General features: G+C 35.7%; 1 protein-coding gene across 1 annotated transcript; it reads left to right on the top strand.

Annotated features, from left to right (window-relative positions):
- On the top strand, positions 5,797-15,745 carry LOC107607110. Its single transcript, XM_016309093.1, has 3 exons — positions 5,797-5,820; positions 13,179-13,965; positions 15,156-15,745. Exons 1-3 carry the CDS (start codon positions 5,797-5,799, stop codon positions 15,743-15,745), a joined length of 1,401 nt encoding a protein of 466 aa, XP_016164579.1.

Below are 16,601 nucleotides of genomic sequence, written 5' to 3'. Positions count from 1 at the left end.
CATCATCATTATAATTAAATTTTCTCTTTTTTCTTAAAATAATTAAAATTTTTATATATTTTTAATTTAATTTTAATATAATATCAGATTAAATATTTTATGTATATGTTTAATTATGTATTATAATTTTTGAAAGTTTTTGGACTTTTCGAATGTGAGATTTTGTTGCAAAATGATAGATTTTTGAAAGCAACCTCATTATTCGAAATGTATCCCAAACCTGACTTATTTGAAGTAGGTTCGGTTTTTGATGATGATTCAGTTTCATTGGTGTAAAATTCATCAAATTCCTTCTCATGTGTGGGAGCATATCCAAGACCAAGTTTGTTGGAATTGGATTTGGTTTTTGATGAAGAAGCCATAAATTTCATAGAGGAATTATTAAAAACTGCACTTTTCTTGGTTACATAACATAAACCAGATTTTTCAAACAATGGTCTTTGACTTGCAAGTAATTTGTCCAAGTTACTAGAATTTTGAGCAAATTTTGCTAAATCACCATTCAGCCTTTTAATAATTTCATTTAATCTTTCGTTTTCAGCAATAAGCTCTTGAGAAGGATCCACAATGTGCTTTCCCTTTAATTTTTCAAGTTCAGATTTTAAAAATTTGTTTTCTTCAATAATATCCAAAGCACATTCAGTTTCCTTCACCTTTTCTCTCAAAAAATTATTTTCAGCTTTCAACATATCTTTTTCAGATTTGCATTTAGTGTATTTATCCAACGGTTTTGAGGAATTTAGTGTAAGATCATCAATTATAGCATGTAAATCATCTATGGACAAGTCATAGTAATTTACCTCATCAAGATGATCATTACTAGCCATGAAGCAGATTTTATCTTCAGCTTCAGAATCTTCTTCCTCATTCGAGTCATTCTCAAGCTCCTCCCAAGATGCCATGAGCACTCTCTTCTTTTCTTTCTTCCCTTTGTCCTCCTTCTAGAGCTTTGGATAGTTGAGCTTAAAATGTCCAGCCTCCTTGCAATGATGACAAGTTACCTTGCTCAAGTCCATCTTGTGTTCCTTTGAGCTTGAACCCTTGTACTTGTCTTTGTTCTTCATCATCCTTCTAAGTCTCCTAACAAAAAACATAAATTCATCATCTGAAATACCATCACTAGACTCACTCTCTTTTGATTCTATTTTTGACTTGAGGGCTGTTCGCTTTTTCTTTGAGTCCTGGTTTGTGTGTGTGGTTTCATAGGCAAGGAGTTTTCCTCTCAGCTCATCATATGTTATAGGGCTTAGATTATTGCTCTCGGCTAGGACAGTGGTAGTAGTTTCCCATTCCTTTGTGAGGCTTCTAAGGAGTTTTCTCACTAGGGTTTATTTTGAGTAGTTTGTACCCATAGCATCAAGGTTGTTGATTATGATTGAGAATCTCTCAAACACTTCATCAATACCTTCTCCATCCTTCATATTAAACATCTCGTACTCTTTTTGCAGCATATCAATCCTCGTTTCTTTGACTTGTTTAGTGCCTTTGTGTGTAACCTGGAGTCATTCAGCTCCGTTTTCAAATCTGATAGCATAGTGAAGAAGGTTGATGGCTTTAGCATTCAGCTCCGTTTTCTTCTTGTCGTCATCATTCCATTCAGCTTTTTCTTTTGGAGTCACCACTCCATCAACACTTGTTTTTGTTGGAATCTTGGGACCGCTTACAACAATCTTCCATATGTTGTAGTCAATGGATTGGATGAAGATCCTCATCCTCTCTTTCTAGTAGGCATAGTTCTTCCTGTTGAAGAAGGGAGGCCTATTGTTTGACTGGCCTTCAGTTAGAGTGTATGCAACTGTGGTTGTGCCTAAATTGTTCGCCATTGGACCTTTGCTCCAAGCGGTGAAGCTTGATTCTTAAGACCAAGGCTCCTAATACCAATTGAAGGTTTTAGAAGGCTTAGAGAAGAGGGGGGTTGAATCTATGACCTTCTTTTACTTTAATGAAATAACCCTTTAAAACAAACTTTCAATTCTGATTCTGTTTGAACTCAGCAGTAAAAAATTTATGAGACAATTTCATTTTGTCTCATGAATATCAGAAAATAGAACAGAGAATGGAAGAGAGAAGCTGACACCATCATATATCCTGGTTCGGTTGCCTTGTGCAATGCAACCTACATCCAGTCTCTACCACAACAGTGGTGGAATTTCCACTATACACCAATTCCACAGAATTAACACAATTCTTTCACACTCAAGTTCTAACCTAACATGACTTGGTTATGCTAATACCTAACTCTTCACTCTTAGTGCTAACCCAACTAAGAAAGGGGTACCTCACTGGTACAAGATACAAGACACCGAATCAACCTAAAGAAATCTGAAATCACTCTAGCCTTTTCACTCAAGTGTATCTCTCTGTCTCTTTCTACTCTTAGGCTCTTTCAATGACTCTCTCATTCAGCCTTTTACCTCAAGAAATTACAGAAAGATAAACATTAAAAAGAAAATTATAATCTATAAATCATGAAGGAGATTGATGCTTCAACAGCCTCTTTGCTATGTGATAAACCAGATTTGCTTGCCTCTGATTTAGTTCCTCATTCTGACGGAATGCTCCTTTGACTAGGAAGTACTGTCCAAGTTGATGAACTTCTTCAGAGAACTCTTCTCAGAACATAAGCCTCAAAACACTGGTTCTCTCTCCTTGCTTTCTGAATGATGAAAAATCTTCTTTTGTATCTCCTTGCATGTTGTTGAGTTACTCTCTCCTAAGTTAACCCTCGAGCTGTGTGCTTCACCATCTCACCATCTCACTTTCTCCAGTTAATCCCCAAATTAGAAGCTTTAGTTCTGACCTTGTTTGTTGACCAAAAGTCACAGGACAGCAGAAACAAATATTTTCAATGGTAAACCCAGATCTTAGCCATTGAAATACTACTTGGTCCCTACGACACACTTTTGACCATAGATTTATAGCAGTGTTGATCAGAGGTCATCTTTCCCATGTATCCCGATTCGGATTGGCAGAGAGTTGGGGAAGAGAAGAAGAAAGCACGATGCATGCAAGAGGAAATAAGTTACCTTTAACTTTTACCTTAGCTTGATTTGGTTTGATTTGGGTGATTAGACCTCAAACTTTCTTGCTTAACCTTCTCTTTCTTTCTTCTTTGGTGAACAGCTTAGAGACGAAGCTTTCTCTCTCTTTTTCTGAGTTCTGACTGAAGAGGGAAAAAGTGAACGTTGCTTTTGGTAAAAGAAATTTGGAGGAATTTGCTTGAGAGATGAAATCGGGCTAGGTTTGGTTATGATTCATGCAACCCGTTTGATTTCTTTTGCCCATCTGATTTCGTTGCTTTGATTCCTTTGGGCTGTTATTGATTTGTAGCCCACCAGCCTTGTTTATATTTTCCATCCAATTGGGCTGTTGCTTTATATTAATTTTTGGCCTGCATCACTCAACCAAAATAATTAAAACTGATTGGGTAATTATCCCTATAATTTAATATTTGTCATCATCAATTATGTTAGTTAATTTTTTAACTCAACAATCTCCCCCTTGATGACAAACATAATTGAAACAATGATCAAAAGGATTGAGTTTGAATAAAGTTAAGAAACTTCCCTTTGAATGTTGTCACTTGCTTTTGTGTTGCTCCCCCTTTCCTTTTCAAGAGTAGCTCTCCCTAGATTTATGCTCTTCTCTTCATTCTTGTTTATATTATTCTTATAGAAAGCACAATAAAAAGCTACACACAATTCAATTTGACTAAGAGAGTTTCAGCAACATAAGTCAAGCCCAATACTGAACATATCATGTCAGCAGCCAAACAGAACATCAATTGTAATTAGGGAAAAACAGCTACAGATCATATCAAGCAAGTTCAAATTCTCATGCTAAAAAAATCACAGCAGTAGCAAAATTTGCAAAATGAATTTTCATGCAAAAATTATAGCAGCAGTAATTACAAATTACAGCAAAAATTCACAATATTCATGCTACTCATGCTACTACTGAAGCTATTACTCCCCTTTTGTCATCAAGGGTGGAAAATAGGCAAGATCAAGGAAAAAACCGCACCTTAAAACCTGCAAGAAAGAGTTAATACACAGTCTAAATATCAAATTAATTGAAAGTAAGTGCAGCAATAGTTATAGTATTACAGCCATTCGGAGTAATAGAAAGTAGTTCAAAAAACACAAGAGAAACAGTTTTCATGAGACAAAAGCGAGCAGACAGCAGCAACATAAGACAAATCTAGGCATCTGAACCATTTTTCTCAGAATCAGCTTCCTCTTCAGCATCAGTGATATGATCTTCATCTTGTTGAAGATTATCAATGAACTTCATGAACACAACCACTCTATCTCTTGATTTACAGAGGAAGTTCTCATGCTTTCTTACCAGCTTCCTTTGTTCCTTATTCATGGCGATCATATGATTGGATTGGGAGACAAATTCTTGGACCACATCTCAAACAACATTAAATAGAGCAGATTTTTGTCCAGTGGAGATGGAAGTGCCCTTAGTGGAAGGAGGAGGAGATTCCTCAAGAATGAACTCATCATCTTCATCATCTAGAACCACTCTTTCAGAACGAGTAGGTCCTTTTTGCTGTTTCACTGCACCACCTCCCTTTAGATATGAATGTCTATTTTCATAATCTTCATTGGACAAGTCAACACTAAAATGCTCAAAAATACAAGTTAGAAACATGCCATAAGGAAGGGCTTTGTCTTTCTCACTTCTAACAGAGTCAAACATGTATCTTACCATCAAATAAGCAAAAGAAATTTTTGTTTTAGTGAGCAGGGTATACAAAATAAGAGTGTTAGTATAAGATACCCTTTGATACGAACCACTTTGAGGAAGTATGATGTGATTTATAATTCAGTGCAATTGAGCACATTCATATCCCAGGGCTTTGTGAGTGGGGGTAATGCCATCAATCAAGAAAACATGTTCACAAATATGAGCTAAAGCATCATTGAAAGAAATACCAACTCCTTCATCCCACTTAACAGAAGTATAAGCACAAGTCCCAACATCAATGTATTTCAATGAATCATTGATGATTTCATTGTTCAGCACAATGTCTCGGCCCTTGACATAATAATGAACACTGCTTTCATGATATGTCATGTTAGCATAAAACTCTTTGACCAAAAGAGGATACACTGGTTTTTTTATGTTAAAAAGGTGATTACAGTCTAAAAATTCTAAATTTTCAACAAATGAAAAACTTTTCTTTTTCAAAGTTAGTAAATCAGCAAGAAAAGAGGAACACAGGGTACGGTACTTAATAACTCCTTCATAAAAGTCATTATTCATGGCAGACTTAAATCTGTAAGGGTTATAGTTAGAATGAGATGTCATGAAGTGAGATTTATGAGCAAAGGGATCAATGTCTGGTTCTCTAACAGATTTAATAGGGAATCGAGGTTTACCTCTCTGAGAATGCAAGGGCACAGACCTTGTCTTAGGTTGAGTGGGCTCAGAGGTAGGTTCGGTAGCAGCTGGGCGTTTCCCTTTTGAAGAGCTTGGCTTTGACAAACCAAGTTTAGACGGAGGTTCCTTTGGTGGTGGCGTCTGCTTGGCTGAAGGTGGAAACCTTGAGGGGTTCTTAGTGCGAGCCATTGGATCCGACTGAGGAGGTGAGGTAGGAGGAGAAGGAGAGGGAGTGAAGGTTCGGTCTTGAGAGTGGGTAGAAGGTTTTTGTTTTGCAGGAAGCTTGAAAATATTTTCACGAGGGGGCTTTTCTGAAGCAGTTTTCTTCCTCATTTGGTTAGTTTCTGGTTTTGACCAAAGAGAAGCAATAAAGGTAGTGGGAGAAACCAAAGAGTTTGAGGAGTTATGGAAGGAGAAGAAGAAGTATTGGTAACCGTACCCAAAAGAAATTTTTTTAAATCATGCAACTGCATCACCTCTGATTTGACTTGAAAGGACTTGACGTCACAAAGAGAAAGATTTGATTTTATTAAAAAATTAAAATAAAAATTAATTTTTAAAATTTGAAACTTTTTGACTTAAAAGACAAAAAGAAATAAACAAAAACAAACAAGCCAAAAAACAAAAAAAATCATGTAGCATTCATATTGGGCCTAGAGGTGGTTTGGTTTAAGGAAACATATTGGACCACCCATGTTCAGATTTTTGAGGTTGGTCCAGATGATTCTGCACGTGCAACAAGGCTAGAGAATGCTAATTGGAGAGAGGGTTCTTCATTTGCCCAGAATTGTCTCATATCTGTTTATGAGACAAAAACTCCAACAAACGCATCAGCAACTTTCAAACAATGAATCAAAGCTTAAAATTCCTAGATTAGTCCTAAGCATGCAAAATCTGTCCTCAGCTAGTGGTTTAGTGAAAATATCAGCTAATTGCTCCTTTGATTTAACAAATTGAATGCTAATATCCCCCTTTTGAACATGTTCTCTTATTGAGTGAAATCTCACTTCAATATGTTTAGTCCTAGAGTACAAAACTTGATTTTTAGAAATATTGATGGCACTCATATTATCACACAATAAGTATTTTCAGCATTTAATTTGTAATCAGCAAGCTGTGTTTTTAACCACATAAGTTGAGAACAACAAGAGGAAGCAGCTATATACTCAGCCTCTGCAGTGGATAAAGCCACTGTTGACTGCTTCTTACTTGACTAAACATTCAAGGACTTTCCAAGGAAACAACATAAGCCTGATGTGCTCCTTCTATCAATACTATCACTGGCAAAATCTGCATCACAATAACCAACTGCAGAAAAATCATCAATCTTAGGATACCAAAGACCAACATTGGATGTGCCATGAACATATCTAATGATCCTCTTAACTGCAGAAAGATGAGACTCTTTTGGTTTTCATTGGAATCTTGAACACATTCCAACACTTTGCACAATATCAGATCTAGAGGAAGTTAAGTACATAAGTGAGCCAATCATTCCTCTATACCTAGTCTCATCTACATCTCTCTCAGTTTCTCCTTGTCTAATTTTGAATTAGGATGCATGGGAGTTCCCATGGGTTTGGCATTTTCCATACCAAATTTCTTAACTAGTTTCTTGGCATACTTCTCTTGATGAATAAAAATACCATTTTCAGTTTGTTTAATTTGTAGCCTAAGGAAAAAATTAAGTTCACCCATCATACTCATGTCAAATTCACTTGTTATGAGTTTTTCAAATTCAGTACAAAGGGATTCATTGGCTGACCCAAAAATAATGTCATCAACATATATTTGGACTAGAATGAAAGAATCATTAGAATTCTTGATAAATAGAGTAGTGTCTGTGGTGCCTCTTTGAAAACCATTTTTCAAAAGAAATGAGCTATGTCTCTCATACCAAACTTTAGGAGCTTGTCTCAAACCATAGAGAGCTTTTGATAATTTGAAAACATGGTTGGAAAATTCTTTATTTTCAAAACCTGGTGGCTGCTCCACATACACTTCTCTATCTATCACACCATTTAAGAGTGCATATTTCACATCCATTTGATATAATTTAAAACCACAAAAAGCAGCATAAGCTAAGAGAAGTCTTATGGCTTCCATTCGGGCAATAGGGGCAAAGAATTCATCAAACTCTATTCCTTCTTCTTGGTCATATCCTTGTGCCACTAGCCTTGCTTTGTTTCTTACAATGCTACCATCTTCTCCTAGCTTGTTCCGAAATATCCACTTAGTGCCAGTCACTTTCTTTCTATTCGGCCTAGGAACCAATGTCCAAACATGGTTCTTTTCAAACTCATGAAGCTCATCCTCCATAGTCTTTACACAAGAAGGGGTCATCAAGAGCTTCCTTGACATTTTGAGGCTCCATTTGAGAGAGAAGAGCAATGTTTGTTTCTTCACTTGCCTTTCTAGTTGAAGACCGAGTTTTAACCCCATAAGAGACGTCCCCAGAGACAAATTTCTCAGGATAATTCTTCAAGAATCTCCATTCACGAGGTCTGGTGGACTTGGAGGCAGATTCAATCACCAAGGGATTCATGGAACCGTTGGTTTCAGGATTTCCTTCAGATTTATGAGACAAAACGAAATTGTCTCTTGTTGGATTTTCAGCAGTTGCAGTTTCTGGTTTAGTTTGTCCATAATTTTCATTTTTATGATTCTGTGTTGTTTCATCTTCCTTTTGAACCTGATTTCCTGCATCACATTCTTCTAAAATACTTTGAACCAAGTTAGTATAACAAAATGTAACATGTATGAACTCCTCAATTATCCTAGCATCTTGATGATAAACTCTATATGCTTTATTAGTTGTGGAATATCCTACAAATAAACACTCATATGCCTTTGGATCAAATTTTTTCAAATTATCTTTGTTATTAAGTACAAAACATTTGCATCCAAAGATGTGCAAGTAGTCCAAGTTTGGAGGATAACCTTTCCAAAGTTCATAAGGGGTTTTCTTCAAAAGTTTCCTTATGATAGTTCTATTCAAAATGTGGCAAGCTGTGTTAACGGCTTCAGCTCAAAGGAATTTTGGAATATTGCTCTCACAAAGCATAGCTCTTGTCATTTCTTGAATGCTTCTATTTCTTCTTTCCACAACACCATTTTGTTGTGGTGTCCTTGGACAAGAGAAGTTGTGAGATATTCCAAATTCCTCACAAAAGATTCAAATAATTGATTTTCAAATTTAGTTCCATGATCACTTCTTATAGAAGAGATCTTTAAATCCTTTTCATTTTGAATTTTCTTGCTAAAAGCTTCAAAGGCCGAAAAGACTTCATTTTTGTGTGCAAGAAATAAAACCCAACCAAACCTAGAATAGTCATCCACAATATCTAAACCATAACGTTTACCACCTAAGTTTTGAGTTCTTGTTGGAAAATAAATCAATATGTAGCAACTCAAGTGGTCTTTTAGTAGATATGTCTTCCTTTGATTTAAATGAACTTTTTGTTTGTTTTCCCATTTGGAAAGCATCACAAGTGATGTCTTTGTCAAACCTTATCAAAGGAAGACCTCTTACTAAACCTTTCTTGACAAGTTTGTTTATTTGAAACATACTTGCATGACTCAATCTCTTGTGCCATAGCCACTTTTTAGATTCTTTAGAATGAAAAGAAGCTACATTTTGATCTTTTAGTTCATCAAGGGTAAGTCCATTCACATTATTACAATGCTTAGCAATAAAAAGTACTTCGTTGGTCTTTTCATTATTACAATGCTTATCACATAATTGACTTATACTCAAAAGATTGTGCCTCATGCTATTTACCAAAAAGATATCATCAATGAAAGTAGAGTTGTTATTACCTACTTTTCCAACAACAACTATTTTACCTTTCCCATCATCTCCAAAGGTCACAAAGCCTCCATCATACTTGTTTAGTTTGATGAAAAAAGTTGACCTTCCAGTCATTTGCCTTGAGTATCCACTATCCAAGTACCACATATTCCTTTTGTTCTTGGATGCTAGGCAAATATGCAATAAAAACTTCAAGTAACCTTAGGTATCCAAATTAATTTGGATCCTTTGAAGTTAATCCATCTTAGTTGCCCAAGTGCATTGAAATCACAAATAACATTGTAAATTTGGTTTCCTACAATTCTTTTTTCAATGAAGCATTGTGCATATGAGTGACCAAACTTTTTAGTTAAAGTAATAATTTTCTTATGCATATTTCTAAAATTGATATGAGTTATTATGTTGAAAATGATTAAAAGACTGAAATTTTCTGGTTTTTGGAGGAGGTGCATTTCTTTTGACAAACTGATTTTGGTTATTATTTTTCCTCTTTGCAAAAGCATTCCAACCAGAATTTTTGAAAGCTTTTGGACTTTTTGAATGTGAGATTTTGTTGTAAAATGGTAGATTTTTGAAAGCAACCTCATTATTCGAAATGTATCCCAAACCTGACCTATTTGAAGTAAGTTCAGTTTTTTATGATGGCTCAGTTTCACTGGTGTAAAATTCATCAAATTCCTTCTCATGTGTGGGAGCATATCCAAGACTAGGTTTGTTGGAATTGGATTTGGTTTTTGATGAAGAAGCCACAAATTTCATAGAGGAATCATTAAAAACTGCACTTTCCTTGGTTACATAACCTAAACTAGATTTTTCAAACAATGGTCTTTAACTTGCAAGTAATTTGTCTAAGTTACTAGAACTTTGAGCAAATTTTGCTAAATCACCATTCAGCCTTTTAATCATTTCATTTAATCTTTCGTTTTCAGCAATAAGCTCTTGAGAAGGATCCACAATGAAGAAGGTTGATGGCTTTAGCATTCAGCTCCATTTTCTTCTTGTCGTCATCATTCCATTTAGCTTCTTCTTTTGGAGTCACCATACCATCAGCACTTATTTTTGTTGGAATCTTGGGATCGCTTACAACAATCTTCCATATGTTGTAGTTAATGGATTGAATGAAGATCATCATCCTCTCTTTCCAGTAGGCATAGTTCTTCCCGTTGAAGAAGGGAGGACTATTGTTTGACTGGCCTTCAGTTAGAGTGTATGTAACTGTGGTTGTGCCCTAATTGTTCGCCATTGGACCTTTGCTCCAAGTGGTGAAGCTTGATTTTTGAGACCAAGGCTCTTGATACCAATTGAAGATTGTAGAAGGCTTAGAGAAGGGGGGTTGAATCTATGACCTTCTTTTACTTTAATGAAATAACCCTTTAAAACAAACTTTCAATTCTGATTCTGTTTGAACTCAGCAGCGAAAAATTTATGAGACAATTTCGTTTTGTCTCATGAATATCAGAAAACAGAACAGAGAACGGAAGAGAGAAGCTGACACCATGATGTATCCTGGTTCAGTTTTCTTGTGCAATGCAACCTACGTCCAGTCCCCACCACAACAGTGGTAAAATTTCTACTATAGTTAAAGTATTACATACACCAATTCCACAGGATTAACATAATCCTTTAACACTCAAGTTCTAACCTAACTTGACTTGGTTATGCCAATACCTAACTCTTCACTCTTAGTGCTAACCCAACTAAGAAAAGGGTAACTCACTAGTACAAGATACAAGACACCGAATCAACCTAAAAAATCTAAAATCACTTTAGACTTTTGATGAGCGGATAATTTATACGCTTTTTGGCATTGTTTTTAGATAATTTTTAGTATGATTTAGTTAGTTTTTAGTATATTTTTATTAGTTTTTAAGAAAAATTCACATTTCTAGACTTTACTATGAGTTTGTGTGTTTTTCTGTGATTTCAGGTATTTTTTGGCTGAAATTGAGGGACCTGAGCAAAAATCTGATTCAGAGGCTGACAAAGGACTGCAGATGCTATTGGATTCTGACCTCCCTGCATTCGAAATGGATTTTCTGGAGCTACAGAAGACCAAATGGCGTGCTCTTAACTGCGTTGGAAAGTAGACATCCAGGACTTTCCAGCAATATTTAATAGTCCGTACTTTGCTCAAAGACAAACGACATAAACTGGCGTTTAACACCAGTTTCATGCTCTATTCTGGCGTTAAACGCCAGAAACAGGTTACAAGTTGGAGTTAAACGCCCAAAACAGGTTACAACCTGGCGTTTAACTCCAGAAACAGCCTAGGCACGTGTAAAGCTCAAGTCTCAGCCCCAGCACACACCAAGCGGGCCCCGGAAGTGTATTTCTGCACTATCTATCATAGTTTACTCATTTTCTGTAAACCTAGGTTACTAGTTTAGTATTTAAACAACTTTTAGAGATTTATATTGGACATCATGACATTTTCACGTTTTACATTGTATCTCTATGGCATGAGTCTCTAAACTCCATGATTGGGGGTGAGGAGCTCTGCTGTGTCTCGATGAATTAATACAATTACTTCTGTTTTCTATTCAAACACGCTTGTCTCTGTTCTAAGATATTCACTCGCACTTAACCATGATGAATGTGATGATCTGTGACACTCATCACCATTCTCAACCCATGAACGCGTGCCTGACAACCACTTCTGTTCTACCTTAGATTGAGTGTGTATCTCTTTGATTCCTGGTTCACGCGTTTGATTGCATCTCCTGACAACAGAGCATTCGAATCCGTGAGATCAGAATCTTCGTGGTATAGGCTGGAATTATTGGCGGTCATTCCTGATATCTGGAAAGTCTAAACCTTGTCTGTGGTATTTCGAGTAGGATCTGGGATGGGATGACTGTGATGAGCTTCAAACTCACGAGTGCTGGGCGTAGTGACAGACGATTAGCCGTGCGGTGACAGCGCATTTGGACCATTTTCACTGAGAGGACGGATGGTAGTCATTGACAACGGTGATCTACCAACATACAGCTTGCCATGGAAGGAGTCTTGCGTGCGTGAAGAAGAAGACAGTAGGAAAGCGGAGATTCAGAAGACAGAGCATCTCCAAAACCTCAATATGTTCTCCATTACTGCATATCAAGTATTATTTAATTTATGCTTTTTACTCTTCATAATTATAATCACTCTTATCATTGATTTCCTGACTAAGAATTACAAAATAACCATAGCTTGCTTCAAGCCGACAATCTCTGTGGGATCGACCCTTACTCACGTAAGGTATTACTTGGTCGACCCAGTGCACTTACTGGTTAGTGGTACGAGTTGTGAAAAGTGTGATTCACAATTCGTGCACCAAGTTTTTGGCGCCATTGCCGGGGATTGTTCGAGTTTAGACAACTAACGGTTTATTTTGTTGCTTAGATTAGGAAGAATTTATCTTTTTAGTTTAGAGTCACTAAAATTGCGTCTTCTATTATTGCTTTTGGTTGAAATTTTTTTTCTTAATCCTTATTTTCTCTTTTTAAATTTTTCGAAAATTTTTATAATCTAATAATTGAGTTTTTCTGTTTGAGTTTAGTTTCATATTTTAAGTTTGGTGTCAATTGCATGTTTTTATTCTCTTTTAAATTTTCGAATTTGTTTTCATTGTTCTTTCTTGAACTTCAAGTTGTTCTTGCTATTTCTCTTGTTTGATTTTTAGTTTTTCCTGTTCTGTGTATTTTCTTGTTTTTCTTGTGCGTTTTCAAATTATCAATATTCAAAATAAAAATTTATATACATTAAATACTTTTTTTAAAACACGTTAAATTTATAGCTCAGTTGGCTAGAGAGTTGTGCTTATGTTCTTGGTAATTGGGTATCTTCCTTTTAAAACTTTTTCAAAAATAATTTTTCTTTGATTAAATCTCGTGTCAAACTTTTAAGTTTGGTGTTCTCTTGTTATTTTTTTATTATTTTCGAAAACTTATTTTTAGTTTTCTAAAAGTTTTAAGTTTGGTGTTCTTTTTATGTGAAGAAGGAAAAGTGTTCCTTTGTAAGGGACGAAGTCCACTTCTTGGGACACATCATTAAAGATGGAACTCTCTGCACAGATCAAGGAAAAGTGAAGGCTATCAAAGAGTGGGAACCTCCGAACAAGGTATCTGAATTGAGGTCATTCCTTGGGTTGGCTAATTACTATCGAAGGTTTATCAAGGGATACTCTGCCAAGGCTGCACCATTAACTGATCTTCTCAAGAAGAACCACTCTTGGGAATGGTCAAAGGAATGTCAAAAGACTTTTGATGAGTTGAAGGCTGCTATCACAGAAGGACCAGTACTAGCACTACCCGACTACTCAAAGGTGTTTGAAGTCCACACTGATGCTTCTGACTACGCTATTGGAGGAGTTCTGATGCAAGAAGGACATCCTATTGCCTTTGAGAGTTGCAAGTTGAATGATACAGAGAGGCGATACACTGTCCAAGAGAAGGAGATGACTGCGGTGGTGCATTGTCTGAGAACTTGGCGTCACTACTTGCTTGGTTCACACTTCATCGTCAAGACAGACAATGTGGCTACAAGCTACTTCCAAACTCAAAAGAAGTTAAGCCCCAAACAAGCTAGGTGGCAAGACTTCTTGGCTGAGTTTGATTTTGAATTCGAATACAAGTCAAGCAAGACTAATGTGGTAGCAAATGCGCTGAGTCGCAAGGCTGAGTTAGCGGCCATTTCTATGGTTGAAGGAGATATTATGCATATCATCAAGGAAGGGTTGCATCACGATCCATTAGCTAAGAAGTTGGTGGAGTTGGCTAGAGAAGGTAAGACCAAAAGATTTTGGTTAGAAAACGACCTTCTCTACACTAAAGGGAGAAGATTATACGTCCCTAAATGGGAAAATCTAAGAAGAAAATTAGTGAGGGAATGTCTGTCACTAATTACTACTGTTTTGTACGTAAACCTTATTACTACTGTTTTGTAATTATATGCTGGTTCCATGAGATATGTCTGTCAGTTTGCTTTTGGTTTTGTTTATTTATTTAAATAACAATACACAAAAATATAAATTTGGTGATATTGAGTGTTTAAATGCTAACTGATTGCTGTTGCTTGCTTGAATTTTCTTTATTATGCTTATATGTAAAATAATGATTTCTATGCTTAGTTGGAGATTGAGGGTTAAGTTAATAAACCACTAGAAAGTACAGTAGATATTATTTGCTTAGATAAGATCTTAGTTGTATATTTGCTCTCTTTTTAGTCTTTTTCATTTAGAAGACAAGTTAGTTAGGGTGTTTAAACCATAATATATGTTAGAAGCTAGGAAAAATAAATTTAAAAAGGGTTTGACATGACATTGAACCTCAAAATTGTATTCAACTCAAATAGCTCGTATGATAGTGACTTTTAAACCATAGGGAAAAAAATTGGTAAATTCTTTATATACGCCCAAACTATTTTTCTGTAAACATAACAAAGGATATTTGAAGCCTCTATTTTCTTCTTCTTTCTTGAGGTAACACCTAAAGAAGGGCTGAAAATACAATTTGAAGATTCTATTCTTTTTATCCACTATGATTGTTTACTTATATTTTTGTTTTAAGTATTTTTTTTTTAAATCTAACTTCTACTCCTCTTTTTTTTTAAGGAAGTTTTTTTTTTTCTTTTCATTTTTTACCTTCAACACTATCAATTCTTTCTTTCAATAATTTTTTAGAAAGTGCAGAATTTTGTAATGAGTAAGCAATCTTTCTAATACTATTCGTATACTATATATTATCTGGGATACAAGTAACTTTGCTTTTGTTTCCTTTTTAAGTTATTCTCTCGCTCTTTCTATAGGATTACTTATAAGAAATTATTGAATTTAAATCTTTTATTACTCTTCCATTACATAATTGTGATAAACTGTAATTATTTCTTTTAATACAGCCTAATTTTTTTAAGTTTTTCTAGTTGTATGACTTTATTAATTGTATATTCATTTTTTTGTATGATTTTAATAAATTAGATATAGATAAGAGTTGGATTTCAAGGCCACAAGCTGGTGCAGAATATAGGATCGGTTTGAAAAGATTCTTAGACTTCGCATTTGCTAATGCTTCATCTAATGGGATGATACATTGTTCATGTCCTTCGTGTGGGTTTCGGCTTCTCCAAACTAGAGAGTATGCCTACGATCATCTGCTGATAAAACCTTTTCTCCCTTATTATACCTTTTGGTTACATCACGGTGAGAGACGCGTAGTAAAGAACTCTTGTGGTAGACAAGAAGCAGAACCTTGTAGAGACATCAGACATCCAATACGCGACATGATCTACGAGGCATTCAACTTTTCAAGACTGATTGGTGATAAAGAAGACTCAAACAATGAATATGCTGGAGGGGATGCGGAAGAGTTGTCGTATCTATACGACAAACCTAGTTGCGAGGCCCGTAATTTTCAGGACCTGCTTGAAGATGGAGAGCAAGAATTGTATCCAAGATGCTTAAAATTCTCGAAGCTATCTTTTTTTATAAGGTTCTACCATATAAAGTGCATGTGCGGAGTGAGCGATAAGGCATTTGAAATGATACTAGAGTTACTGGGGAGCCTTTGAGCATGCAAAGATTTCGAATTCATTGCACGATGCCAAAAGGATCATAAGAAAGACCGGTATTGCATACAAGAAGATAGATGCATGTCCGAATGATTGCATGCTATACTAGGGCAGCAACCAAGAATTGTCTAAATGCAAGAGGTGCGGGATATCGAGATGGAAGTAAAAGACTAAGAAGAATTCTAGAGTAAGGATCAACGTGGTTGTTAAGAAGAATGGAAAATCGCAGGCGGCGAAAATTCTTCATTACTTTTTACTTGTTCTGTGATTGCAGCGGATGTTCATGTCCAATAAGACATCCGTTGACATGTGGCATAAGAAAGGTCCTAACTCAGACGGTTCCTTAAGGCATCCAAGGGACGGTGATGTGTGGAAGACATTTGATCGAAGATATATTGACTTCTCTAGTGATCTGCACAGCGTTCGCTTAGCCTTAGCTAGCAATGGCTTTAATCCTTTTGGAAACCTGAGTTCAAAGTACTCAATTTGGTATGTGATTCTTTTTCCGTACAACTTACCTCCCTAGCATTGCATGGAACCCACTTTTTTTATTCTCTCTATGATTATTCCTGGTCCTAAAATACGTGAAAATGATATAGATGTTTACCTAGAACCCTTGGTAGATGAGTTGAAGCAGCTGTGGGGTGGAATTCTTTCTTTCAATAATTTTTTAGAAAGTGCAGAATTTTGTAATGAGTAAGCAATCTTTCTAATACTATTCGTATACTATATATTATCTGGGATACAAGTAACTTTGCTTTTGTTTCCTTTTTAAGTTATTCTCTCGCTCTTTCTATAGGATTACTTATAAGAAATTATTGAATTTAAATCTTTTATTACTCTTCCATTACATAAT

Source organism: Arachis ipaensis, chromosome B07 (genome assembly GCF_000816755.2).
Source record: "Arachis ipaensis cultivar K30076 chromosome B07, Araip1.1, whole genome shotgun sequence".
In the NCBI taxonomy this organism is placed as follows: Eukaryota; Viridiplantae; Streptophyta; class Magnoliopsida; order Fabales; family Fabaceae; genus Arachis; species Arachis ipaensis.
The sequence above is the reverse complement of the archived record's forward strand: the minus strand, read 5'-3'. Positions and strand labels throughout refer to the sequence as shown.